We start from the raw sequence: 27,976 nt of genomic DNA, 5'->3' as shown, positions 1-27,976 counted from the left end.
TACTCATGATCAGAGGCTGGTTCCTTTGAATACAGTTGGAGAATGGTAAATTGACAATGACTTATAACGGTTATCTAGCACGTAAACACTGTTTTATAAAACACAGAAAGTGAACCTCTAAACGTTACAGCGCTGACAGAGAGTATATTTTTCCTAAATGTGGCTAAAGCTGCTGCTAGGTGGTTTACTCTCCGATCGGAGGCTGTTTATTTTATACACAGATAGAGAATGGTGAATTTACAATGATTAGTAACAGCTATCTAACACTTAAATGCTGTTATTATTAAACTTACCTTTTATTATATCCTTAAGATTATGAGAATGCGGGAAGTTTTCAGCTTGGTTCCCAAGGCAAAATCACACCGGAAGTAAAGATACCCAGTTTTGAGTTATGGCGGCCATTGTCTGACGTCACTGTGAAAAGGGTCTATTGAGAGAAGTACTTGAACCTAAAATAAAATACAAAAACATATAAAATTAGTGACTCATTTGGGGGGGAAAGAAGGTTTTACCGGAGATTCAATGTTACAAAAAAAAATAACAGCTAGGTTTAGCTGTTATTTTAGCTCCATCTCCATGTCCACAGTATGGAAGCCACCATACTGTTAACATGTATGGCTAACAGTATGGTGTTAGCCATTTCTTGTCTCCATGGTTACAACCAACGAAACTTTAAGTAGCCAAAAACGATCATAGAACATAAATAAAAATATTTCCTACGTTCGTAATATATGGATGATTATGTTGTGTCTACTTAAACGATTTAAATATATTAAAATAAAACCAAATTGGCTGGATTAGGTATAGTTTACTGTTAGCCACTATGGTTAGCCACTTATTTTCTCCATGGTTACAGAACGTGTACTTACGTACTTGTTTACGTTTACGTAGAAATCTTGGTGCGCTTGTTTAACCTTTTATGCTAATTGTAAAACGTTTTTAAATCGCCAAAAGAAACCGTCTCCGATTTGTCAGGATTTTATATAACGTTGGGCAACTTCTCCACATTAACTCTACTGTCTAGTAAGTCCATGAATTCAACACTAACCGAACTGAATATTGTGTATTTTACTGTCTGCTTACTGAAGCCGTTTCCCACTGCTTTTCTCCCTGGTTACGGCGTACGTATTCCCACGTAAGAGCTTTTAGCTTACGTAGCTTTGTGAATTGCCATGTGTTTTTGTATTCTTGCTTATTTTAACCCCCACGTTTGTTATTAGAGGTAAGTTAAGTTCTCTATCTGACCACTTTGCGCCTAAACGAAGACCAGAGGCGCCAGCTAAACATTTACTGTAATTTGAAATGTTTATAAATTAGAAAGCGGAGCCCCAAAGAGGGAAAACAATCCTCAGGCGGTTACCATAGTAATGACGCAGTAAAAGAGCAGACGGCACAGTGACCTCCTTAGTGAAGCATTGACAATGACGGTACAAAGACCTGTTTCTACTTTTATCTGTAGAAAACCTTTGCTGTTTTGGAGGCTAATTTAGATTCTGGACGTGAGTATATGCGAGCTCATTTTCAACATCTAGAAAACAATTTGAAAACATTAGGTCTGCATGAACTATTGACTTTACAAGCAATCATCCGGTCAGTCTGCTGAAAACTGAGTCCTTTTTTTTTTTTTTTCTTGCCTATTTTGCAGATAGTAACTTGAAATTGCTCGATGGAGAAATATGAAAAACTGGCCAAAATTGGCGAGGGCTCCTATGGTGTGGTGTTCAAGTGCAGGCACAGAGAAACGGGCCAGATAGTTGCCATCAAGAAGTTTGTGGAGTCTGAAGAGGATCCCGTCATCAAAAAGATTGCACAGCGAGAAACGCGTATGCTTAAGGTGAGAGGGGTAGTTTCGCCTTAAAGTATCAGGTTTGATGTAAAACACGAAGCCTTAACTTATAGCTTTTGTTTTGTTTTTCACCTGTTGGTTTTACAGCAGCTTAAACATGTGAATTTGGTCAACCTGTTGGAAGTCTTCAGGAGAAAAAGACGGCTCCATTTGGTGTTTGAGTTCTGTGAACAGACGGTCCTCAATGAGCTGGACAAACACCCCCAAGGGTAAGATAAACACACCATCAACGGCTCTGTCACAAAAAATCAATTAATTGCATGATAAATTAAAATGAGCTCAATAATTACCGTTTGCATAATTTATTGTTTCCCTCTTTCTACCAAAAACTGGATGATAAAAGTATTTAATTCGGTGCTGTGGTCACAACTGGCTGTTTTTACTTCATGAATAATTTTATTCATTGTTTCTGTTATGTTGTTTATTTATTTTGGATATTTAAAATGTCTTCCAGTTCCAGTGTTAAATGTTCACCAGAATTTAAAGTTTATTGATATTTGACAATGTGTTCTTGCATTGTTATGCCGTTATGGCCATTATCTTACTTGAAAATGGTCTCAAAACAACGTTATCGTTTATCGCAATAATGTCTGGGACAAATTAACCTCCAGCAAAATGTGTTATTGTGACAGCTGTAGTTGCAATAAAATCTGCTGAAGTCCAGGGAAATATGTGTTTACTGGATGCAAAAGTGCTTTTTGTTTGAATTTTCTAAAGGAGATTACTAGATTTGCACCAATCCTAATTTTTTTGTCTGATTTGGATTCTTTTGCGTCATTTCATGCTTGCCAAGAAAAGAAAAAAAAATCAGTCTATGCAAAGGAGGAAAATAAAATAATTTTTTTTTAAAAATCGCTGTTTTGATTACACAGGAAATTTTTAAGTAATCTCCCATTTGTGCATGAAAGCATTATTTTCTCCCCTCATTCAGATCATTCATCTTAAAACACATACAAAGTACGTTCTTTTGGAAAAAATGTGATTTAAGTAATTTTATTTATCATACAGTAAATCCTAAATTGTAGAGATAATTATTTGTAGAAGTGATGTTAGGATACTTATAATTCAACCATATGGTTTGATTTTCAATGTATCTGTCAAACAGATTGATTGAAGAAGAATAGTAGCAGAAATGAACATTCCTGTAACAAGATTTTAAATACATTTTAAATTAGGTATTTACATAAACTGTATAAGAAGACATTTAATTGTTTTAGATAATTGTCTGGGATTAAATCTGACCAAACATTTCCTTCTGTGGAGCGTCCTTCTTCTGCAGAGAAATCTGTTTTCATGCATCGTCAACAGGGCCGGGTTTCCAAGGTTGAGGGCCCCTGGGCTTAGTGGTGCCCTATACACTAAAGAAAAGTTGCAAATTACAGCACATCAGTAGGTAGTTCTATGCAGGCCCTGTGGCATGGGTGGGTGTTGGAGGGCATTGCCCACCCAGTCAGCTGTGCCCCCCATGGACTGGAAGCTGTTTTTTTTTTTCTTTTTACCTCAGAGTGACTAACTTTCTGTTATTTCTATCTCAATTTGATACAGTAGGGCCTCCTGTACTTCCCTATCTGTGCCCTCTATACCCCGCACTTCGTTTTTTAGAAATTACAAGGGCTTAAGTTGTTGTCAACGTGTCATAATGGGTTTTTCCGAGCACTTCAGTATTTCATCCGCCATTGTTCAAAGTAACCAGGACAGGAAAAAAGCTCCAACACGCGTCATTACATCCTTATTGTTTATTTCATACTAATAAACATGTTTATTTTATTTGACAGGTTTACTTAAAGGTATATTTATGTATTTATGTAAAAATAAAAGCTGAATCCTAAATGTACGCAGTGCTTTGCTGCCAACAGTTCTTCAACTCTAATTAAGTACAGTAACAAAGTACTTTTACTTTTTTACTTTACAACTCCACTCAGAGTTTTTAATCAGAACATCAAGTTATGGATTTTTCTTTGCCCTCAGTCAGAAAACCAAACCACAACGACTTGTTGTCTGGGTTATTTTCCCATAAGGCAGTGCAGCAGAAAGTCTAGCTGCTCGTGGAAACAAAGGTGCTGCTGCTGTTTGAGATGGCCTAAGGTTACCTAGGTGTCGTTTTTAATACCTACAGTATTATATGAGAAAATTATTTAGTTCCTTGTACAGGAGTGAGTCGGTGTTGGTTTGTCTGCAGGGTCCCGGAGGCTCAGCTGAAAAGCATCGTGTGGCAGACTCTGCAAGCTGTGAACTTCTGTCACAAACACAATGTCAGTGGATTTTTTACTTCAATAGAAACATTCTTCTGTAACAGACACACTTTTGTATTTGAAGTATTTTTAATTAGAGCAGGGGTGTCCAAACTTTTTGCCACGAGTCAAAATTGTTCATTGTGGGCCGAGAAAATAAAAATTAAACCAAAATCACACAAATAAAGTCGGCTAATTGTATTGTTGAGCCAAACAGAAAAAGGATTTTGCTGCACTAAAAGAAAGTTGTCCTGGCTCGATTTAACAAATTTATCCTCAGTTATAAGAACAAGATTTTTAAAACACTTTAATAAATTCAACAAAAGCTGATTTGGGTGCAGAAAAGTCGGCTGTTTGGTAAAAGTCTCTGAATCAACGTGGATTAGAAAAAGACAAATAGTTTTTGTTGTACTTAACATTTTCCATTCTAAGAAAATTATATCGGTAATAATTTTACACAAATCAACCATCAACTGGATGGGTCACATTTTCATATGGACATACATACACATACATATGTAAATATACATATGTAAATATATATATATGGCACTTTTGTCTTAAAGTCTTTTAACTGTCTGTAGTTTTCTTTCTTTCTCATATATTTTGTATTTTGTTGTCCATAACACACTGTAACCTTATTTCTCTGTTGTAAACCTACTTTCTATGATAGTTTCTGACGCCCTGCCTCGTTTTTTCATTTATTCTTTCAGTGCATCCACCGTGATGTAAAGCCAGAGAACATCCTCCTCACTAAAAGCGGCGTCATCAAGCTGTGTGACTTTGGCTTCGCCCGCATTCTGAGTAAGGTTATTCGGAGGCCAGCGTGTTTATGTGCAGTTAGTGTTAATGCAGCTCTAATGACTTATTCAGCATGGAACATGGAGCAGGTCTTTGCTGATAGCCTCCTCACTTTCTTGTGTTTGAATGACTCCTTTGCACAAAAGGAGCATTCAGTCAGTCGGTGTGTGTGTGTGTGTGTGGGGGTGTGTGTGTCTCCTGCTTCAGGTTTCAGGGTAACGTTACCATACATCCACATGTCAACATGCCGTGTAATCCTTTCCTCTACGTTAGTTAGTGCTCAGTATCTTGAGTAAATGTTTATAGGAACGGCCAGAATTGTTCAGGAAGTACTGGCGGGCCGAGACAATAAAAATTAAAGTAAAATCACACAAATAAAGTCGTAATTTTATTGTTATTGATGGAATTAATTTTTCATTAAAAATCAATGTGTTGAATTTTATTTTAAAAAGTTATTAAATGTTAACATTGTTGCCTGTCAGTTGGATTAAATACTGATAAGCAGAAAATTGTCTTTTTTAACATTAAACTTCGACATATTTATACAGATTTGAGTAGTAACTAATTACATTTAATCAATCATTTTATAATTTAACAGTTGCTCAGTACTTGAGTAAACTTTTTACCAAGTACTTTTTTATTCTTTCTTGAGTAATTTCTTGGACAGCTAAAAATATGTAGTGATACTCTGACTTTCGTACAGAAGTATCTGTGGTTGCTCTTGAAGGAATGTTCAACTCACAACTTCTCTCAAAAATCAACCTTGCTTATTGGCTTTATGTTACAATTTTTCTCTATTATTTACTCCGCTTTTGTCATATTATCTTCTCCTTAGTAGCAAATCAACTTATTGTCCTGAGAACCTGCCGCAGCTCCGTCTTTGGCTGAATGAGCCTGAAATTGAAGTGAAACTTACGGAGCTTGTCGAGGGTCTATATTGGAAAACAGATCCGCATAAAGTGCATTTTACGTCCAACATCTGACTGTTTACCGTTCTGGTACGGCTGCCATCTTGTATCAACTTGCTCCGGTTAAGAAAGACCAGTGGTGCCCTCTGCTGGTCGGCGGCCAAACTACAACACTAAAATAATGTCTAATTTGACATTATTAGCTAATCATTTTAATCTACTAAACCATCAATTAATTCTTGATTAATTGCTTGAGTGTTTTTTATCTGTCTTTGTTTACGCAGCAGGACCAGAGGATGACTACACAGACTACGTGGCGACCCGCTGGTACCGGGCCCCGGAGCTGCTGGTTGGGGACACTCAGTATGGACCCCCTGTGGATGTTTGGGCTGTTGGATGCGTCTTTGCAGAGCTTCTAAGCGGGAATCCTCTCTGGCCCGGGAAGTCTGATGTGGACCAGCTGTATCTCATCCGAAAAACTCTCGGTACTCAGAACAACGCTTTGAAAAATAGATTCCCTTCACAGAGTTGTGAATATACAGTGCCTTTCTGAAGTATTCACACCCTTTAAACTTTTATTACTACAAACTTAAATGTATTTTGTTAGCACTAAGGCTGAAACGATTAATCAGATTAATTGTGATTAATCGATTACTGAAATGATTGTCAAATTATTTAGTAAGACTGAAAAAAAGACCATTTACTGGAACAACACTTTCCTTTAAAAAGTATTTACACCTTTGAACTTTTGTTTACCATGAATTTAAATATATTTATTAGCATTAAGGCTGAAATGATTGATCAGATTAATCGTGAATAATTGATTATTGAAGTAATCGTCAACTAAGTTAGTAAGACTCAAAAAAGGCTAATTGCTAAAAGAATGGCACTCTCTTTTCTGAAGTATTCACACCCTTTAAACTTTTATTACCCCAAACTTAGAGGTATTTTGTTAGCATTAGGGCTGATTAATCTGATTAATCCAATTAATTGTGATTAATCAATTATTGAAATAATTGGCAACTAACCTTGTAAGACTCAGAAAAAGACTAATTGCTGAAAGAACAACACTCTCTAAGCAGTAATTAAGCCAAAATTGTGCAAAATGTACATAGAAATTTATCCAAATATTAATCAGAATATAATAATCAATTATATAAGGGTTGAGATTTTCACATGTTGATGTTAGAAGTATTTATTTTGCTACAAATGATCAAGGATTCACTAAACAAAAGCCGTCAGTACATATTAACAATAAAATGTTTATTTTTTTATTTAAAAAAGAAATTGAATTAATTGTCTGCATGCGTCTTTTAATGTATTTCTAATATTGTATTAATCGAAGGCTTAAATACAAAAAATCTGCATATTGTCCTAATTTTTATATCAGATTAATCGATTAATGGTCAGAATAATTGATTGATTAATTGATTGAACCTTGCTGCAATGAAAAACTGCTTCAAATTAAAAGAAGACCGTTTGGAAAATATGTTTCATCTCTGTGCAACCTGTCTTATTTGTTTTTTTAACTTGTTGGAAAGAAATTAACTCCAAAAATGGTTTTCTAATCACATTTCGTCCTCCAGGTGACTTGATCCCTCACCACCAACAGATTTTCCGTTCCAATGTTTTCTTTTCTGGAGTCAGTATTCCTGAACCCGACACAACGGTAAACAGACACGCTGAACCAAAAGATTACCACGTTTGGTCAAAATATTCATTCACTTTTCTTGTTTTGTCCCAGGAACCGTTGGAAAGGCGATTCTATGGAGCGTCTCTCCAAGCTCTCATGGTCATGAAGGTAAGAAACATTTATTTATAACATAATCGATCAATAATCCCTCAAGATCAGGATTGCTAAAACATTTTCAGATTATCTCAGATTACTTTAAATTCAGCTTTCTGCAGAAAATTATTTCAATCTGCATCATGTTTGTGATCAATTTAGTCCAACGTTTAAATGTTGCAACATGCGCACAGGTGTAAAATTACCAAAATAAAATTTAACTTACTGAATCTATACATTTTATTCATATTAATAATTTACTCACTTTTTATTTAGATATTATTGACAGGAAACTTATTTTCAGTAGCTCTTTCAAGACAAAATTGCATCCTTAGAAGATATCAATCGATCGAGTTTATTTTGCTTTACATCATAAAAACATAAAAACATCATATAGCAAACAGCTGCAAAAACATTCCATTTTGTTAGGCAGGGTGTGGTGACCGTACGCCATCATGCGGTTTAAATTTCATATATTTTATTGAAAAGTGGTTACATCGGTTTTGACGAAGGCGGTAATTAAAGGGACAGTGTTATGTTTTTTCCTGGCACATAGTGCTATTTTTTAGCACAGTCAAGTAACTATGTTAGCTTCAGTTGTCATGAAAATGCTGCTTATATCAAACATCATATTAATGAAATTAGACTTTGTGATTTAACGCCTTGAAATTGGGCCTCTGTCTCTTTAAGGGTGCATTCACCAAGCCCTGTTTAGTCCTCCTTATACGAACTCTGGGGAAATACAACCAAAACCTAGCCTAGCCTAGCGCTAGCTCGAGAAATGTGTCATGATGTTTTACCAAAACAACGAAGAAATCCTGCAACTGCTAAAATGTGACACCACTCCATTTTTGTTTACATTTTGTTGCACTCATGTCTTGTTCGGAGGTTTTCATGTCGTTTCCTTCAGTAGTTCTTGGTGCAGCGCCCCCACAGGCGAGAAGGTGAACAGGTTTTCATTTAGTTTGGATCATTTTATGCAATGCAGTGTGAAAGAGAACCACAGCAGGTGAAAATGTAACAAATGTTGCAACTTTGGTCCTGAATCGAACGAAAACACAATGACTCTCTCAGGTTTTTGTCCTCTAAAAACCTGGGGCTTGATTTGGACTGAAGGCCTGGCACTCGAGTTTAATGAGCGGTCTTTGTTTCATGTAATCAGGTGAAAGTAAGCAGAGCTCAACTAGGACAGGAGAGCACAGATTCTCCTGTAAAAACGCAGTGTTTAATTTATCAAAGACGGCTGCAAACTGAGATTTTGAATGTTTGCTCTTATGCTTTAGTGTCCAAACCTTTGGCCAAAATCGTCGAATCAAAAGTATTCGCAGGCCAAAGAAAAACAAAACCTAAAATCAGGCAAATAAAGTAGCTGATTTTTAAAAAAAAATGGATATTTATTCTAGTTCCAAAAATTGAATGGGACTTTTTACCTAAAGACTCCGAAATTGAGATTCATCTCAGAAATCTTCTAGAAAAAGTGTTGGAAATGTTAAACTTTTGAAACTCTGAAATTTCCAAATTTATTGTAGAAAATTTACGAGTTTTATTGTGGAAATTTACTACTGCTATTTTTTTATTTGACTTTAGTTTTACTATGTGCAATGGCTAAAATATGCCTTTGTAAATTTTGCATGTTTGCTGTTTTTTTGTTGTTTTTTTTGGCTCACTAAATAAATGTATTTTCAGTGGTAAAGACCAGGCTTGGGTCACTTTCTTTCAAAATGTTTACTATATTTAATCAAGTCCATTAAATTAAATGAAAGCTGTTTGGGTGCATCATTTTAGTAAAAGCCTCTCCTACCTTTTGTTAAATCTTGGTTATAAAAATATAAACATTGTGTGCTGTACACTACATTTTCCATTTTTAAGAAAATTACAAATTAAAAGTTTCCATATCATTTTCGAATTGCAGTTGAGGGCCACACAAAATCAGCCCACGGGTCGGTTGTGGCCCATGGGCCGCACTTTTGACCCCCCTGCTTTATAGTAACTATTTATCTCTCAGACTGAACTCTTTACTAGCACAACCTCGTTTCTAACGTAATCTTCCCTGAAAGCTGTCCATGCAGTCGGTGTTGAGGCGGATGTTTGGTGTTTTTGCGTCCAGTCCTGCCTGGTGATGGACCCGTCCCTGCGGCTGTCCTGTGAGGAGCTGCTGGAGCTGCCATACTTTCAGGATGAGGGCGGGGCCAACTGGGGCCGTGAAGTGGAGCGCCCTGGGAGAAGACATGACAAAGCGTCCCGGCGCAGACAAGCTGGGGTAAAGACACCTTCATCAGACTTCAGTGGTGGACAAAGCACTCAGCTCGAGTACTTCAGTAAAAGTATTGATATTCATGGTAAAATTCGACTCAACTGCAAGTAAAAGTTGCTCAGTCAAAAGTTTACCCAAGTTAAAGTACTGAAGTACTTACTTTTGAAAATACTCAAGTATTCAAAAGTGTTAATCAGGGCTGAGCGATAAGCCAATCATATATATTGTGATAGATGCGTAATCAATATCAATAAATAATGCTTCTGAAAGAATTTTAAATAATTTCACTGAACTCAGATCCAGAACCGCACAGCATTCTGGGAGATGCAGGCAGAGGAAACGCTTTAGCCACTCAGCCTTTCACGGCTAACTAAGCTAGGTTGATGGAATCAACTAACTCTCTCACTCTTTGGTTACCTAGCAACTCACTCATTCTTCGGTTACCTAGCAACAACCCGTCCAGTATCTTGCACAGCAGCGGTTTAATGTTTTGCCACCTCATAGCTGATGAAAAAAACAACAACGTGGAGTAAAATCTGGATTAAACGGGAAAGATAACTCCACCAGTTTGCCAGTTTTTCAAATATTTAAAGCAAAAAACTCATCAATAATTTTTGATATGGCCTAACAGGAAACTCTTATATAGTGATATCTGTTTCAGCCAGATAGTCCAGGCCAGGTACAAATTATATTTTCTTATATCAGTACTTTGTTGTATTGTTTTCTGAATGCTTTCACTGAATCTTGCTGAAGCTACCTGATGATGTACTGACACAGAGGACGACTCTGCTAAAAACATCTACACCACCTGGAAAACATTCAGTATAAAACTGTTTTTTTTTTACTTACTGAAGCCCCGAAAAAGGAAAGAGAGGAGAGACTTTTTAGGACCATTGTAGATATAAAAAACTGAGTAAATTTCTGCAAAATATCTCAGAGATTTTCAAGAAAAAAACATGGAAATTTTTTCTCAAATTTGTCAGATTAATCTCTTTTTTTTTTAGATTTGAGTTTTTTCAACCTTTCAACTCATCAAAACTCAGAATTTTCAAAAGTTTTTTTTCTCCAAATTTTTTGAGATTAATCTAAAAAATTTCTGAGCAATTTTCTTCTGTAAAAATTTCCTTAATTGTTCTAGAAAAAGTTTTTTTGGGGACACGCAGTTGTATTATGCTGAGCCAAAAGGAACCAGAACCGATGAGCTTCCCAGAACTGAAATGGAGTCAAAAGTTATAAGTTTTCCCAAAAAATAAATACTCAAGTGAAGTAAAGATACTCAAGAAATGTACTTAAGTACAGTACTCAAGTAAAAGTGCTGTGTTTCTGTCTACTAGTCACTTTGTCCAGTTAAAATGCACTTTTCTCTGTTTTCTCTCTTTTCGTAGGTCCAGTACTTTCCTCAGTTACCTAACAGTAACGTCTCACCGGCCCCAGATGTCAAGAAACTAGTAAAACATAAATATCACCTGCCCAACATTTAAAATAAAACATCCACAACTTTATCTTCAGCCGTTTATAAACTGGTACTCCGTGTTCCTGTTTTCTGCTGCGTCCTGGCAGGTTCACGTAAAACATCGTTCTTATTGTTCTGAGTCTTTTACACTAGAAAAATGTGACACTTTGTATTGTTAATCAAAAACACATAGAATATGAAGCAGTACAGAATGATGTGAACTACATGTTTAACTTGTTGCTGACCTGTTGAAGTCTTGATTAAGGTTAAATAAAACCTGCCATGGCAGCTGATCCTCTAAGCAAGTTGATGGATTTTTAACAAGCCTTCAGCCGCCGGGACAGCGATCCCCGCCGTCCGACAGACACCGGGGTCACAGCCTGACAGCGTGACGCACGGCTCCACAGGATCACCTGACCTCAACTTCTCGTCTTACACATGCAGCTCATCAGTATGCTGCTCTGTGTCACTGCCTGTTAAACTGCACTGCAAAAATAAAAGAAACATTGTTAGAACACTTGAAATAAGACAGAACTAACTTTATAAGTAACTTTTCAGCACTATGCAAGCCAATAATTTCCTTATTTTGATGAAAAGGTTCTAGTAGAACACTGGTAGAATACTCCACTGCACCGTTACCTAGCAACCCCAGCCAAGCCTCGTCACCTAGCAACCAAATTCTAGTTCTATTTTCCAGGTTATTTCACTTATAGCATGAGGAAAATGTCTGGAAATAAGCTGCCAATGGAGAACTTTTCATCTATATTAAGGAATTATTGACTCAAAACAAGCTCCTATATCCTGCTTGAAAGTTGCTTGTATGATAGTTTTGTCTTATTTCAAGTGTAATAAGATATTTGCACCAGAAACCAGATCAAAAATATTGGTAAGATTTTGTGTTTTTGCAGTGTGCAGGTTTTACTGGGAACAGATGTTTTGGGGACATAGATATTATCTGATTTCATGTTTTAATTGTTGCAATTCTGCAGGAATAAGTAATATCACACTGCACTGCAAAACCAAAATCTTACCAAGTATTATTTGTCTAGTTTCTGGTGCAAATATTTGACAGTACACTTGAAATAAGACAAAACCAACTTACAAGTAGTTTAATTCCTTAATATTGTTGAGAAAGTAGCAGTTTCACTAGCAGATTGTTTAAATTATAACCAAACATTGTCCCCATGTTATAAGTGAAATGATCTTTAAGGAATTATTGACTTAAAACAAGCTCCTGAAAGCTTACTGAAGACTGGCTTATAATTTGGTTTTGCTTTATTTCAAGTGTAGTAAGATATTTGCACTAGAAACCAGATCAAAAATATTGGTAAGATTTTGTGTTTTTGCAGTGTTAATCATAGACTTTGGTCCTGTCTAGAGAACATAATGAGACCAGAGAGAGTAAAATCTATATGTAAACTTCTACGTTGGGCTGCTGTTGCCACTGAATACGTCTCATATCGACTTGTTCCCTGTATTTTACTGCGATTCTATAATTGTTGTTATTTATGCATATGCTTGTTTGTTGCTATGGTTTCTCGGTTTTGTTTTTTTCTCTTTCAACAGACTTCTTGTGTTCGCTCTTTTTTTGTCTCCATTACAATTGAAATAAAACCGAAGCAATTTCTAATTTTTCTAAGTTGTACGTACCTATAAATCCTAGTGAAAGCTGCAATGCTCCACTAGAGAAAGTAAAAATGTTCAAGGTGAAACTTGACAACTTCACCTTGTCAAGTTTAAAAACAATACAGTAGTTAATAGTTAGGTGTTTTTACAACAAGTTATAATACAGTAACAATTTTTTACTCACAAAAGATCCCAACAGATGTACAGTATCTTACAGTGGAGTTTTTATGCTAAGAAAATAAAAAGAAATTACAAGGATAAAGTTAAAATAATATGACTTTATTCTCATATTTCAGCTTTGTTCTGGTAATATTATGACTTTATTCACATCATTTTATTTTTTATTAGTATGGCCCTAATACTTTAGAGGAACCACACTCCATACCACTAGGTGGCGGTAATGCTTATCTGACATTTTTGCCAACCACCAATAAAATCAAGAAGAATCGTGATTTTGTTTTTTAAAGTTTTGCTCTCATTCTGATGGAAACAGCTGTTCCTCTTTCATCTTGGCGTCGCGATGATTTTGTGAGAACGAGGCAGGTTGGCAAAGCTGCTGTACTCTGGAATGAGGTTGATGCTGTCGGGACCTTCAGGGCAGGTAAAGGTGAAGTCCTGCAGGAGAGTCACTATGAAGATAAAAAGCTCCATACGAGCCAGAGACTCGCCCACACAGGCTCTTTTCCCTGAGGAAACAGAATATAAGCATTCAGTGATGTTATAGTGAATGCTAACTGAATGTTTATTACAAATTAGGGCAACTAAAGAAAATAAAACATAAAATTACACGTCCAGTCGTTTATTATATGGTCATTATTTCGACTTTATTGTCACTTTATTACGATTTTTTTTTTTTTTTTGCGTATTATTCCGACTTAATTCTCGTAATAATACAACTTTATTCTCCAAATATTACGGAGAATAAATATTCTCCGTAAAGTCGAATAAAGTCTGTGTAAATAGCTACTAAATGGTGAAATTCTTCTTTTTGTTTATTGGTACCACAGTGACACTTAGTGGTTGATTTGTGAATTTATTTTATAGAGCGGTAGAGTTCTTCTTCGCGTATTTTTGTGTTAGGCACTTCCTGTTTGCTAACCACGCCGAGTGAGCGTTAGAGCCTGAGGAAAAGTAAAGAAAATCTGTAAAATAGCGCTCTTGGGAAGCAGAACGAGGTAGGAATGTGCGCAATTGTGTTTTGTGAACATTTATGTTTATTTATACATCATGTATCCTTTGTTTATACTGCAGTTTTCACGGTGTCAGACAAGGAAGGCTAATAATAAACTGCACCCGTTTGGAACTCCCTGCGTCTGGCTGTTCACTCCAAGAGGCCGCTACAGTGAAAACTCGCTGCAAGAGACCAGATCTTTCTGCAGTGAAGCCGACACCATTCTACCTGGAACCCAGCTGTCGCCGCTTGCATCGATGATGTCACACAGGCAAGATAAATGGACAATCACATGAACAAGCTCACAGCATAACTGAATTGGCATAGTGTGTCAAAGGATAATTAAAAAGTCTTCGGTGAACCAAGGCAGTTGCAGGAAGCAAATAAGATGTCACTTCCAACAGAGAAAACGGATCCTGTAGACATGCCTCTCAGGTCTAGCTCCAGAGAAAGAAAGCTAACAGAAAAAGGCCAAGAGATGCACGTCCAAGACAACAAAAAACGTGAGAAAGCGTTTCAGAAGGCTTATGATTCTTGGAAGTGGGTAGCAAGAGAAACTAGGAAAAAACTAAAGGCCCTCTGTACATTAGAAGACCTCAATGATTTACAAGAAAACATTCAGGCAAAGTACGATGCTGTAAGACTGCAGTACGAGCCCATCCTACGTAACAGTAACACCACACCAGAGATTGTCAAAAGATGGAAGCTTGTGTTACGCTCACAAAGGAAATTTGTGACCTTATAAACAATCGTACAGAGACTATTGATAAAGATTATAATAGTCATCTTGAGAAAGAAAGAGTGAGAGAAACATTAAACAAAGATGAATATGGCTCTATCTTTGGGCACACTCAAACTGAAACCGTAAGCTCATCAAAATCATCAGAGAATTCAAGCAGCCATTCCAGCTCATCTAGTACCAGTAACAGCAAAGCAGATGCGCAAGCAGAGCTTGCTGCTAAAGTGGAGCAATCAAAGGCCACCAAAGAAATTCAAGCACAGCAAGCACAGCTCCAAAAATTAGAAAACGAATGGAAACTTAAAGAGTCAAAAATGCTGTCAGAAATTAAGCAAAAAGAAGTGGAAATGCAACAGCAGCTGGATCAGGAAAGAGCAAAACTGCAGCGGTTAAAAGAAGAAAAGGAAATAGCTGTAGCAGCAGCTCGTGTGAGAGCATATGATGAATTTGAACGCAGTGAAAACAATGTTGAAGATACTAATTACAGAACAAACCCTATCTTCTTTAGAGATAAACCCTGCTTGAGTCCAGAAGCTACATCGTTCCAGCCTTACCAATCTGCTCCGGAGGTGACAATAAATCCTGAGTCATCCAATCTAGCTGAAGCAATCGCCAGCTCATTAAGTATAAGTCGCTTACCAGTCCCTGAACCTACTGTATTCAGTGGGGATCCTTTAAGGTTTACTGATTGGAAAATGTCATTTATGACTCTCATTGACAGAAAGCCCCTCCCAGCTAGTGAGAAGATGTTTTATCTCAGAAATTATCTTGCTGGAGAAGCACGCAAAGCTGTTGAAGGTTTCTTTTACCGAGACTCAGAAAGTGCATACATTGGAGCTTGGAAAGTCTTACAGGACAGATATGGGAACGCGTTTATTATACAGAAAGCTTTTCGTGATAAGCTTGCAAGATGGCCAAAGATTAATGCAAATGACTCACTTGCACTACGTGAATTTTCTGACTTCCTCCAAGGTTGCAAGGAAGCAATTCCACATGTCAAGGGATTAGCTATCCTCAGTGACTGTGAAGAGAACCATAAGTTGCTCAAAAAATTACCTGAATGGATTGTTCGCAAGTGGAGTCGAATAGTTGTGGATGAACTTGATGAATCAGGTGATTATCCAGATTTTAAATGCTTCACAGAGTTTTTAAGCAAAGAGGCAAAAATAGCCTGTAATCCCATTGCCTCACCCCTGATAGGAAATTTCAAGTTTGCAGACGACAGAACCCAAAAGAGAGCCAAGACTTTCAACACAAATGCACAACAAAAGAGTTTCAGTCATGGGATACAAGATACAAATGACTGTAAAGCAAAATCATCTTGCTATGTTTGTAAAAGTGAAGCCCATGGCATCACCAGATGTCCCGCTTTCGCCTCAAAGAGTGTTGAAGACAAAAGGACATTCATACACGAAAATCGGCTCTGCTTTGGATGCCTGAGAAAAGGTCACGTGACCAAGGAATGTAAGAGACGACACACATGCAATATATGCAGACGTCGTCATCCAACCTGCTTACATGAAGAGAGGAAGGAAAGATCTGTGGAGACAACAACAAATAGCTCCACTTCCACAGAAGAACATGCAAACCAAGAAACACACAGAGTTGTGTCCCATACATTGACTCAGCATGTTTCTGCCACTACCAGTATTGTACCAGTACTTGTGTCTTCACTACAAGAGCCACACAGAGAAATACTAACATATGCAATGCTGGACACACAAAGTGACTCGACGTTTGTGTTAGAAGATGTAATTGACAGACTGAATGTGGATTTCCATCCAACAAAGCTGAAACTGAGTACTATGACTGCTGTCGACACAATCATTTCCAGCAAGAGTGTTCATGGTCTACAAGTTCGAGGACTTAACTCTGAGAGTCGCATCCAACTACATCAAGCTTATAGCAGAGATTTTATCCCAGTGGACAAGTCTTATATTCCGACGAAAGAAACTGCATTAATGTGGCCCCATCTCAGAAACTTGGCAGATAAGTTACCTCCCGTTCAGGACTGTGATGTAGGGCTTCTCATTGGATACGACTGTCCAGCTGCTCTAGCTCCACTTGAAGTTATAACAGGTGATAAAAACCAACCATTTGCACAGAGATCAGAACTAGGATGGAGTATAATAGGCTCATCAAACCCCCACCTAGACAGACAAGGAGGTCAAAGTTTTGTGCATCGACTCACAGTAAAGGAGCTACCAAGCCCGTCTTCAACTGACATTTTAAAGGTCTTAGAGTCGGATTTTACGGAGAGAAGTTACGAAGAAAAATATGTGTCCCGAGATGATGTTAATTTTATACAGTTTCTCAGTAACAACATCACACAGAGGGATGACGGGCATTATGAAATGCCTCTTCCGTTCAAAGGCAACGACCCGCCTAACCTACCAAACAACAAAAGACTAGCCCAAGTTCGCCTGCAGGGTCTTAAGAAAAAATTAAAGACCAGCAAACAATACTATGAGCAATACAAAACATTCATGGAAGAAACCATAAATAAGGGTGATGCAGAGCCTGCCCCTACAACATCTGAAGGAGAAACAGAGTGGTACCTTCCACATCATGGCATCTACCATCCCAGAAAACCAGATAAGCTGAGAGTTGTTTTTGATTGTTCAGCCAAATTCCATGGTGTTTCTCTTAACGACACATTGCTTACTGGGCCTGATTTAATCAATCCTTTGGTAGGAGTACTATGTCGCTTCAGGAAGGAGACCATAGCTATAATTTGTGACATAGAAAGAATGTTTCACCAATTTTCTGTCACTCCTGAATCCAGAAATTATCTCAAGTTCCTCTGGTGGAAAGATGGAGATTTGGAGAAAGAACCACAGGAGTTCAGAATGACAGTTCATCTCTTTGGAGCTGCTTCATCTCCAGGATGTGCCAACTTTGGGTTAAAGCATCTGGCACAGCAACACAAGGCTAACTATCCTCAGGCAGCCACATTTATTGAGAAAAACTTTTATGTGGATGATGGCTTAGTCAGTGTGCCATCAGTTGAGGAAGCCAAGAAACTGATCATTGAATCACAAGAGTTGTGTAAGAAAGGAGGCTTAAGGCTTCATAAATTCAACTCAAACAAGGAAGCTGCTCTCACATGCTTGGATTCTTCAGAAGTAGCAGCCGCCATCGAGCCCCATGGTTTGGATCCATCCTCATCTGAGCGTGCACTCGGGATTCAGTGGTTGATAAAAAATGACACCTTTGTTTTTAACATCGGCTTAAAAGATCAAGCTTCAACCCGCCGCAGCTGCTTGTCCATCATTGCTTCGCTTTATGACCCTCTCGGATTCATTGCTCCATTCAGTCTTAGTGGAAAACTGATTCTTCAAGAGCTTTGTCACCGAGGCATAGGATGGGACGATCCTCTCCCAGAAGACATAAAGCCACGGTGGGAGAAATGGACAAATGATCTACTGAAATTGAAAGAGATCTCAATTCCCAGATGTTATCACCCCCCTGACTTCCACAACATTGTCAGAGTAGAGCTGCACCATTTTTCTGATGCTAGCTGTGTAGGATATGGTGCATGTTCTTACCTGAGATACATAAATGACAAGGATGAAGTTCACTGCAGTCTTGTGATAGCAAAGGCAAGGGTTGCTCCCTCAAAGATCACAAGTATCCCAAGATTAGAACTTGCAGCAGCAGTGATTTCTACAAAGGTCAGTGTCATGCTTAGATGTGAACTTGACCTAAAGATTGATCAAGAATTTTTCTGGACTGACTCACGAGTTGTACTAGGGTACATCAATAATGATGCTCGCAGGTTCCACATATTTGTTGCCAACCGTGTTCAACTGATTAGAGATAACAGTGATCCTAATCAGTGGCATTATGTTGAAACATCAGAAAACCCGGCTGATCATGCATCCAGAGGTCTTTGTGCTTCAGATATTCATTCGACAAACTGGCTGCAAGGACCAAGGTTTCTTTGGGAGCATGAGTTACAACTGACGACCAGCACTCCAACGGAATTACTAGTCGGTGATCCTGAAGTCAAGACAATTCAGGTGCTCGCAACTGATGTCAAATGTAGTAATGACATCCTCAATCGCCTGAATCGATTTTCCTCTTGGACAACACTCCTCAAGGTAGTTGCAAGAATCAAGAGACTAGGTTCAAAGCAACAACATGGCGAACATGTGACTGTTGACGAACGTGAAAAGGCTGCTGAAACAGTGATTAAGATTGTGCAACAACAAACCTTCCCAAATGAAGTAAAATTGCTTAAAGGTGAAAAGAACATTCCAAACACCAGCGCTCTTTTCAGTTGTGATCCCATCTGGTCTGAAGGGCTTCTTCGTGTCGGTGGAAGATTAAAGCAGTCATCTCTCTGTCTTAAAGTCAAACACCCAGTGATACTACCCAACAACAGTCATATTACTAAGCTGATTGTGTCCCACTACCATGCTAAGACATGTCATCAGGGTCGAGGCCAGACACAAATGGAACTTAGAACCAATGGCTTCTGGGTCATTGGTGGGAGTAAGTTGGTGGCCAAGATGATACGTGATTGTGTGTTTTGCAGAAAACTTAGGCGGCCAACAGAAAAGCAGAGAATGGCTGACCTTCCTAAAGAACGCGTCGAATCCTCTGCACCTTTCACATATAGCGGCATGGACTGTTTTGGCCCTTTCATTGTGAAGAAAGCCCGCAAAGAATACAAAAGGTATGGTCTAATTTTCACATGTCTCTACTCTAGAGCTGTCCATATCGAAATGCTCGAAGACCTGTCGACTGACTCTTTCATAAATGCACTGAGATGCTTTATCAGCATTAGAGGAGCTGTAAGACAACTGCGCTGTGATCAAGGCTCTAATTTTGTTGGTGCCAGGAACGAGTTCACACAAGCACTGAAACAATGTGACACTAAGTTACTTGAAATTTTCTTGACGGACAAACAGTGTGAATTTGTTTTCAATTCCCCCTCTGCCAGTCATGCAGGTGGTATCTGGGAAAGACAGATCAGAACCATCAGAAATGTGTTGAATGCTACTTTTGCACAGTGCTCAGGCCGACTCGATGACGCCTCCCTCAGGACATTGTTATATGAGGCAATGGCTATTGTAAACAGCCGCCCATTAACAGTGGATGGAATCAATGATCCGCGAGCATTAGAGCCCATAACACCGAACCATCTCATTATGATGAAATCTAAGGTTTCTCTTCCTCCCCCTGGAGTGTTTGTCAAAGAGGACCTGTATGCCACAAAGAGGTGGAGGAGAGTGCAGTATCTCATTGAACAATTTTGGAGTCGCTGGAAAAGGGAATATTTGTTGAACATTTCCATGAGACAGAAATGGCACTCAGCTCAGCGTAACCTCAAGAAAGGGGACATTGTCATTATCAAAGACGACAACCTTCCAAGACATCAGTGGCAACTAGGACGAGTGGTTGAAACTGTTCAAGGCGATGATGGATTGGTCCGTCGAGTCAAAGTTCAAGTCGGAGAGCGAAAGTCCAATTCCTCTTCCAAACTCTCAATTATTGAGAGACCAATCCAGAAATTGGTTCTTCTTTTGGAAAATGATGAGAAGTGATAAACAACCTTTGTACAGTTTATTCACCATGTTATTCTTTTCTGCAGACATGCTCATTTAGTAGAGTCAAGAAATCCTGTTCAGTTACTTTCCTCATGTCTTCTTTTGTTCATTTATTGAGACAGGATTTGGTGGGAGTGTAAATAGCTACTAAATGGTGAAATTCTTCTTTTTGTTTATTGGTACCACAGTGACACTTAGTGGTTGATTTGTGAATTTATTTTATAGAGCGGTAGAGTTCTTCTTCGCGTATTTTTGTGTTAGGCACTTCCTGTTTGCTAACCACGCCGAGTGAGCGTTAGAGCCTGAGGAAAAGTAAAGAAAATCTGTAAAATAGCGCTCTTGGGAAGCAGAACGAGGTAGGAATGTGCGCAATTGTGTTTTGTGAACATTTATGTTTATTTATACATCATGTATCCTTTGTTTATACTGCAGTTTTCACGGTGTCAGACAAGGAAGGCTAATAATAAACTGCACCCGTTTGGAACTCCCTGCGTCTGGCTGTTCACTCCAAGAGGCCGCTACAGTCTGTTCTTCGACTTTATTCTCATAAGACTTTAATCTCTAAATATTCTGACTTTATATTCTGACTTTATTTTCGGATTATTTCGACTTTATTCTGGCATTTAGTACGAGTTTATTATGATAATATTGTGACTTATTCCTGTATTATTATGAGTTTATTGGATTATTTTGTAACAAAAAATATTACGATTTTACCCTCTTATTCGACTTTTATTCTCGTACAATTTTATTGTAATCTTATGAATTTATCGTCATAATTTTCCTGACGTCATTCTCAGAAATGTATTTATTTATTTATTCCTGCTATGATCTTAAAACTCTTGTAGTTTTGAGGTGACGGATTTACCTGCAGAAAAAGGGAAGAATGCTGGGTTTTTCTTAAAGTTGCCGTTCCGGTCTAGAAAGTGCTGCGGGTTGAAGGAATGCGGAGTCGCCCATTGCTTCTCCTCTTTAAGCACGGAGTGCAGCAGCGGCACGACCACAGTGTCCTACGGGGAAACAGCGGGACGCAGAGTTACAACCAAGGATCAGAGCAAACCGCTGAACCTTGGCTCACCTTTGGGATGGTGTAACCCCTGAACGAGACGTCCTGCAGCGCGTAGTGAGGGACGCTGAAGGGGACGATGTCCAGAAAACGCTGGATTTCATGGATGACGGCGTCCGAGAACGGCAGGGATTTCCGATCCTCCATGTTGGGGCATCGCTCCCGTCCAATCACAGAGTCAATCTCCTCCTGCATTTTGTCTGGAGAAGAGGAAAGAATAACCGCCACAGTGTCAAAACCACAGAGATGACCAAGTGTTTCCGGTCTAGTTTCTAGTGGAAATGTCTTAATGTACTTGAAATTAGAGAAAACTAACTTGTAAGTAACTTTCAGCGAGATATAGCAGCTTGTTTTTAAGTCCATAATTCCTCAGTATTGATGAAGAAGTTCGAGTTCCACTTATTTCGCTAACAACGGGCACTTTGCCGTTACCTAGCAACCCAAGCAAAACCCGGTCTGTCTCCTAGCAACCAAATTCTAGTTCCACTGCCAGATTATTTCACTTATAACATGGAAAAAAATAATCTGCCAGTAGTATTTTTTTAAATCAATATTAAGGAAATATTCACTTTCAACAAGCTCCTAATATTTCTGTAATAAAATGATAATATTTTGATTATAGAGTCAAAACGATCAATAATAAAGTCATAATATTTAGTTGGTAAAGTCTCTGTTTACCCTGAATGTTTCTGTGCTTGATCAGCACACTGAGAGCGTGTCTGATGGTGGAGCTGGTGGTTTCTGTTCCCGCCAGGAACAAATTCATCACGGTGGCCACCAAGTTGTCGTGGTGGAACTCAGTGGAGGGATTTTCTTTTTCCTGGAGGAAAAAGTAGATCCAGAATGTTATAGTTTGAACCTTGGAGGAACTTAAAAGAAGCTCTGACGACACTAAGAAGATGCTTTTAGCAGCAAATGGCTAAAATCCACCAATACTGGGAAGCCCTATGAAAACGCTTGTAACTTATAACTGACTAATTTAATAGCTTTCTCAAGATGAATTAATTTCCTGACAGTTTTCTCGAGACAACAAGGTGATTAGTGTGTTAAAACTCATTCCATCCTTCATATTATGACTTTATTTTGAGAATAAAGTCAAGATGGTACAAGAATAAAGTAATAATTCTACAAAAATAAAGTCATAAAAGAATAAAGTCGAAACAATAAAGTAAAAATTTAGGACAAAAGACAAAGTTATAATATAAAAATTGTGTCAATATGTCGAGAATGAAATAATACTTTGAGAATAGTTGTATGACTGTAAAGTCGTAATAGCATGATAATAAATTAATAATATTATGAGCATAAAGTCGTTTGAGAATAAAGTCAAAATAGTTTCAGAATAAAAGTCTATAGTTTGAAAATAAATTAGTAATATTACAAGAATAAAGTAGAGATAATATGATAACAGTGGTAATATTTCTAAAGTCAGGTTTAATACACAAAGACGTTTGGAAGGAAATAAACGTCAGAAGTCAAATTTTCTATGTTGCTTTTGGTTTATAGAAACAGGAAATCTTCCCCGTCTTCCCGACCTCTTGACCTCGGATCAGGAAGCAGTCGATGAAGTCTCTGGGAGAGCTGGGATCCAGTGTGTCTCTGTGCTCTTGGATCTTCGTCTTGACAAAGTCTCGGATCTCCTCCACCTTTGCAAAAACGGCGTGCTGCTTGCCAGGAAGTCGCTCCATGAGCCACGGGAAGATGTTGTACATCTGAGGGAGAAACGCAGCAGGTTTCACCCACAACTCATCAGAAATGGGAAAGTTTAGCAGAATAAAGTTAGAACTTGATTCTTTATGATGGTATTAGATTATAAAACGAGTGTAGAAGAGTCTTTATGCTGTTGTGTTCAGTGGATTTTGACTTTCAACAACAGAATGCTGATTTTTAATCTCAGAAATCAAGTTTTTTTTTCTCTGAATTCAGACATTTAAATCTCATAATTTTAACTTTTCCCTATAATCCCATAACTCTGACTTTTAATCTCAGATTTTTTTATTTCCAAATTCTAACTTTTTTCTCAGATGTCAGATTTTAATCCCAAAGTTCTGACCCGTTTCTCATAATTCTGAAGTTTAACACCGCAATTCAGATTATTTTTCTCACAATGCTGACTGTTAACCCCAAAGTTCAAACATTTTTTCTGATAATTCAGATTTTACCTCAAAATTCTCAAATTCCTTCAGGATTCTGACATTTAATCCTAGAATTTCAACATTTTTCTCCAAATTCTGGGATTAAATGTCAGAATGCAGAGAAAAAAGTTTGAGTTCTGAGATCAGAAATCAGCATTCTGAGAAAAAAAAGTGGGAATAATGGGATTAGAGAGGATTAAAGGGATTCGTCTAAATATTTATTCTCATAATTCTGCCTTTTACTTACAAAATTCTGACTTTTTTCCCCAAGAATGCTGAGTTTTAATGAAAGAATTATGACTTTCCCCTCAACATTCAGAATTTAATCCCAAAATTCTGACTCTTTTCTTAAAATTCTAACACTTAGTCCAGACTATCAGGAATTAAATGCCGACTTTATGGAGGCGCCTGCTCTCACCACGCCCTTAGGGCTGCTATTGAACCTGGCGATCTTAGTTATGACGGCCAGCAGATTCACAAACTGCTTGTCTTCGTAGCTGAAGCGCTGTCCGAACACCAGGCAGCAGACCACATTGGACACGGTGCGGCTCAGCAAGATGGTTGGGTCAAAAGATTCACCTGGAGGCGAAAATAAAAACAGTGCCAAACAATTTTTTTTTTTTTTGCTTAAAATGATTTCCAACATTTCTTTCTGTAACCAGTTTTATCAGGGTTTTTTAAAGTTGTTTTGTTTTGCAGTGACAGAAAATTTCAGGATTATGGTAATTGGAAAAAGTTAAAATTCTGACAGTTTTTCCTCAGATTTCAGACTTTAATCCCAAACTGTTGACTTTTTTCTCAGAATTCTGACATTTAATCTGAGATTTTAAACTTTCAGTCTCAGAATTTAACATTTTTCCTCAGAATTCTGGAGTTCAGCCCCACAATTCTGACTTTTTCCTCAAAATAAGACTTAATTTCAGAATTATTACTGTTTTTTCAGAATTCTGATGTTTAATCCCACAATTACAATATTTTTCTTAAATTTAATTTTGCTGATTTAATTTATGCATTTTTTTTCTCAGAATTCTTGAATTTAATCCCACTATTGTGACGTTTTCCTCCAAAATAAGACTACTAATCTCAGAATTGTGACTTTTTTTCTTAGAATTCTGAGTTTTATTCTGACAATTCTGACATTTTTCTAAGAATAAGGCTTAACTTCAGAAATGTAACTTTATTCTCAGTCATAATTCTGACTGATAACCAATCATTCAGATTTTAAGCCCACAATTTGAACTTTTTTTTCTCAGAAAAAGATTTTTAATTTTAAAATTATCAGTTTTTTCTCAGAGCTCTGACTTTTAATCTTTTGATTCCGTTGTTCCATGGGTAGATTATTTCACATATAACAACACATTTTTCCATGTTATAAATCTACCAGTGGAACTAGAACCGGGTTGCCAGGTAACGGTCTGAGCTTGGCTGGGGTTGCTAGGTAACGGTGGAACATTCTTCCAGTGGAACCAGAACTTTTTCATCAATATTAGGGAATTATTAACTTGAAACGAGCTCCTATATCTTGTTAAAAAGTTATTTGTAACTTATTTCAAGTGCACTAAGACACTTGGTAGTGCTTGGAAAGATTTTGTGATTTTTGCAGTGTGTCATATGTATTTTTGGTGACTATTTCCGTTCTCTTCATAATTTTTTAATTAATGTGATCAATAAAGACCTCTATAGGTGCGGATGCGAGCCCTCATGTGTTTGCTCTCCTCCTGGATCCACTCCTCCATCCCTTTCCTTCCCATCCCAAAGTCTCGTAGAGTCGACAGAGTGAAGCGCCGCAGCTGACGCCAGCGGTCACCGTTACTGATACCAATTCCTGTCAAACAGAAATGTTCAGCTGAAAAGTCAGCGCAAAATGCTGCCAGAGTCCTTTACGTGCGATTTAAGATGATTTTTGAAGGTGTTACCGTATCCTCTGGTGGCTTTGTGCAGAAACGGCACCGGCGCTCTGCCTGTGAAGTCGTCTGCTTGGTCCACCAAAGCTTCCTTCACCGCGTCGTATCCGACCAGAACAACGACCCGCTGCCAGCCCAGGTAGACGGTCATCACAGGACCGTAGGTTTTACTGAACTGAATAAAAAAAACGACATATAAATTATACATTCTTATTGTGGTTTGACTCTTTTTAGCTGTTAACGTGACCCTTGTACTCCAGCGCTGACTTCTCTGTTACTGGTAACTTCTCCTCTTGAAATGTATTACTTATTATCAGAATGCTTTTTGTATTTTTGCAGTGTGTAATATGTATTTTTGATGACATTTTAATCCCACATCTCTGACTTTTTCTCAGAATACTGAAATCTTTGCTTGGAGCTATAACAGTTTATTGTGCTTGTAGCCGGACAACTTGTAAAATTGCAATTTGTTGATTCAAATATTTAAATGAAACTGTTTTTGGTTAAAATAACATTATATGACAAAATAAGTGTGTATTTCGCCAGGGTCTTAATAAATAAATATGCAACATGATTCAGCAGTTCACTGAAGTCATTCTTGTGTTGTTTACTTGGAAAATAGATTTTAAAAAATGACTCCAAACACAGAGGATGAACTTTGACCAATGCTCGAACTGTTGCAGTTCTTCTTCGTTTTCTTGATTTGTTTCTGTGTTTGGGGAGAAACGATAATGTTGCATTACTGCCAGAAACCTACTGATAAGGTAGAGTTTCTAAAACACTAATTAAAATGTGGACAATTTCATCATCTGAATTTCCCTGTGAAATACTAATAAATTTATTATTTTCCAAATTCCTCCAATATTAATCTCCTTTTTATCCACAAACTAGAATAATATGATCTTTTGTCTCTTTTCCTGCACATTATTGACATTTTCATATTGCTGTTAAGTGCAAAGTGTCCAATTTTTAATCTAAGTGTTGCAGTTTGTGCGCTGTTTGTAGATATAGTTGCGTGGTTTTCGCAATCCATTCCTTCTACGGAAACCCATGGGAATGTCCTAACTGATTATACGACACTAGTTAAACTCCCAACAGAATACATGAACATTTTTATGTTGCAACTGTGGAAAAAACCCGAATGCTTTTACAAGCCCTGTGCGCACAGTGCAGAAGATTTTTAATCACAAACTCACCTCCAGGAAGCTTTTAAACGGCGCCGTCTTTTTCATTTGCAGCAGATTTCCTATGAGAGGCAGCGGACTGGGTCCAGGAGGCAAACGGTACTTCTGGGTGTTTTTACCAGAAAAGAACCAGAGGAGAGCCACGATCAGCACCGACAGGAGAAATGTTGCAGAAACCTCCATGACGCTCTGCAACACCTGCAGCCAAGACTCTGAGCTCTGCCTCTCTGAGGGGCTTTTATAGCAGAGTGGGGTTTTTGTTTTCCCACACTGAACCACGTGATTCACCTTTAGCACAGCGCACGTTCACCTGGACAGTCCTGCTCATTTCTAGTCCGAACAAAAACCCATTTTCACTTCAAAACACAAAGTAATGCCTAGTAGTTTTGGTCTAGCAGCTTCAAATATCTGACACTTGAAATAAGACAAAACTGATAAATAATGATATAAAATAGAAGGAAAAGTACTAGTTCCTAGATTATTTCACTTATAACATGTTAAAAATGTATTTCCTATATGGAACGAGTACTTTTTAATAAATAAAATTGACTTAAATCAGTGTGAGTCAGTTTTGTCTTATTTCAAGTATATTGCAATATTTCAGCAACTATAGACCAAAATACTTGGTAAGATTCTGTGTCTTTGCAGTGTATGCTTAATTTGTAACTATTTAAGACACTTCCTTCACTGCGAAAACAATATATTACCAAGTACTTTTGACCTAGATTCTAGTGTAATTATTACACTTTGAAATAAGACAAAACTAGCTCATAACTCTTCAGCAAGATGTAGAAGCTTTTGTTACGTAAATTAAAAAATATATATATTGCAAATTATTTCACGCATAACATGGGGAAATTGACTTGTTATAAGACATTATTGAACTATTATAGACTACAAATTTTAAACAGATGTTAATTACCCCATCTTCTCCTTCATGAAGAGTTTTTTGTGCAGTAATCTGAGGCTGTTTTTTTATTATTATTAATAAACATCATATATATCAACAATAGCTGACATGTATCGTATTTTCGGTGTTTAAAATAATGAAAAGAAACGTCGTTTTTCTCTGTGCTGACTACGTAACGTTAGGCTATGCTCATGTCCCTTTAAGACGCTGCGTTACGTGTACAGACTGTAGTCACGTGACCCTTATCTAGTCTGTAACAGGAAGTGAAAGAAGAAGCGACGCTTGCAAACGGCAAGTCTGTTTAACCAATGACTTCTGTGAGGAACAGTTAAAAACCGGACATTTCGTCACCCGAGGAAAGGAGAAACACGAGATTATGATAATTCATGACGTCAGTTTTTATTTTT

At 37.7% G+C, this 27,976-nt stretch overlaps 2 protein-coding genes across 5 annotated transcripts; one reads left to right on the top strand and one right to left on the bottom strand.

Annotated features, from left to right (window-relative positions):
• The first annotated feature begins 937 nt into the window (after window positions 1–937).
• LOC116707521 (cyclin-dependent kinase-like 1) lies at window positions 938–12,914 on the top strand. 3 transcript variants are annotated; one of them, XM_032544900.1, is made up of 10 exons: window positions 1,153–1,499; window positions 1,646–1,834; window positions 1,934–2,055; window positions 4,026–4,098; window positions 4,791–4,881; window positions 6,071–6,271; window positions 7,373–7,455; window positions 7,531–7,587; window positions 9,680–9,832; window positions 11,212–12,914. In XM_032544900.1, exons 2-10 carry the CDS (start codon window positions 1,667–1,669, stop codon window positions 11,305–11,307), a joined length of 1,044 nt encoding a protein of 347 aa, XP_032400791.1. In that variant the 5' UTR covers window positions 1,153–1,499; window positions 1,646–1,666; the 3' UTR covers window positions 11,308–12,914. The 3 variants fall into 3 exon arrangements, with proteins under 3 accessions (XP_032400790.1, XP_032400788.1, XP_032400791.1); XM_032544899.1 differs by lacking the exons at window positions 1,153–1,499; window positions 11,212–12,914 and adding an exon at window positions 938–1,023 and having other exon boundaries at window positions 9,680–10,741; XM_032544897.1 differs by lacking the exon at window positions 11,212–12,914 and having other exon boundaries at window positions 1,145–1,499; window positions 9,680–10,740.
• LOC116707482 (cytochrome P450 2G1-like) lies at window positions 2,682–26,893 on the bottom strand. Of its 2 annotated transcripts, XM_032544838.1 has the most exons (10): window positions 26,672–26,893; window positions 25,488–25,650; window positions 25,247–25,396; window positions 23,990–24,150; window positions 22,972–23,148; window positions 22,115–22,256; window positions 21,449–21,636; window positions 21,239–21,380; window positions 13,368–13,591; window positions 2,682–2,697 (listed from the first exon to the last, which is right to left on the bottom strand). In XM_032544838.1, exons 1-9 carry the CDS (start codon window positions 26,840–26,842, stop codon window positions 13,410–13,412), a joined length of 1,476 nt encoding a protein of 491 aa, XP_032400729.1. In that variant the 5' UTR covers window positions 26,843–26,893; the 3' UTR covers window positions 2,682–2,697; window positions 13,368–13,409. The 2 variants fall into 2 exon arrangements, with proteins under 2 accessions (XP_032400729.1, XP_032400728.1); XM_032544837.1 differs by lacking the exon at window positions 2,682–2,697 and having other exon boundaries at window positions 13,169–13,591.
• Window positions 26,894–27,976: the final 1,083 nt, after the last annotated feature.

This window comes from Xiphophorus hellerii, chromosome 18 (genome assembly GCF_003331165.1).
Source record: "Xiphophorus hellerii strain 12219 chromosome 18, Xiphophorus_hellerii-4.1, whole genome shotgun sequence".
NCBI classification, from domain to species: domain Eukaryota; kingdom Metazoa; phylum Chordata; class Actinopteri; order Cyprinodontiformes; family Poeciliidae; genus Xiphophorus; species Xiphophorus hellerii.
Note: the sequence above shows the minus strand (reverse complement) of the source record. Positions and strands in the feature narration are given on the sequence as shown.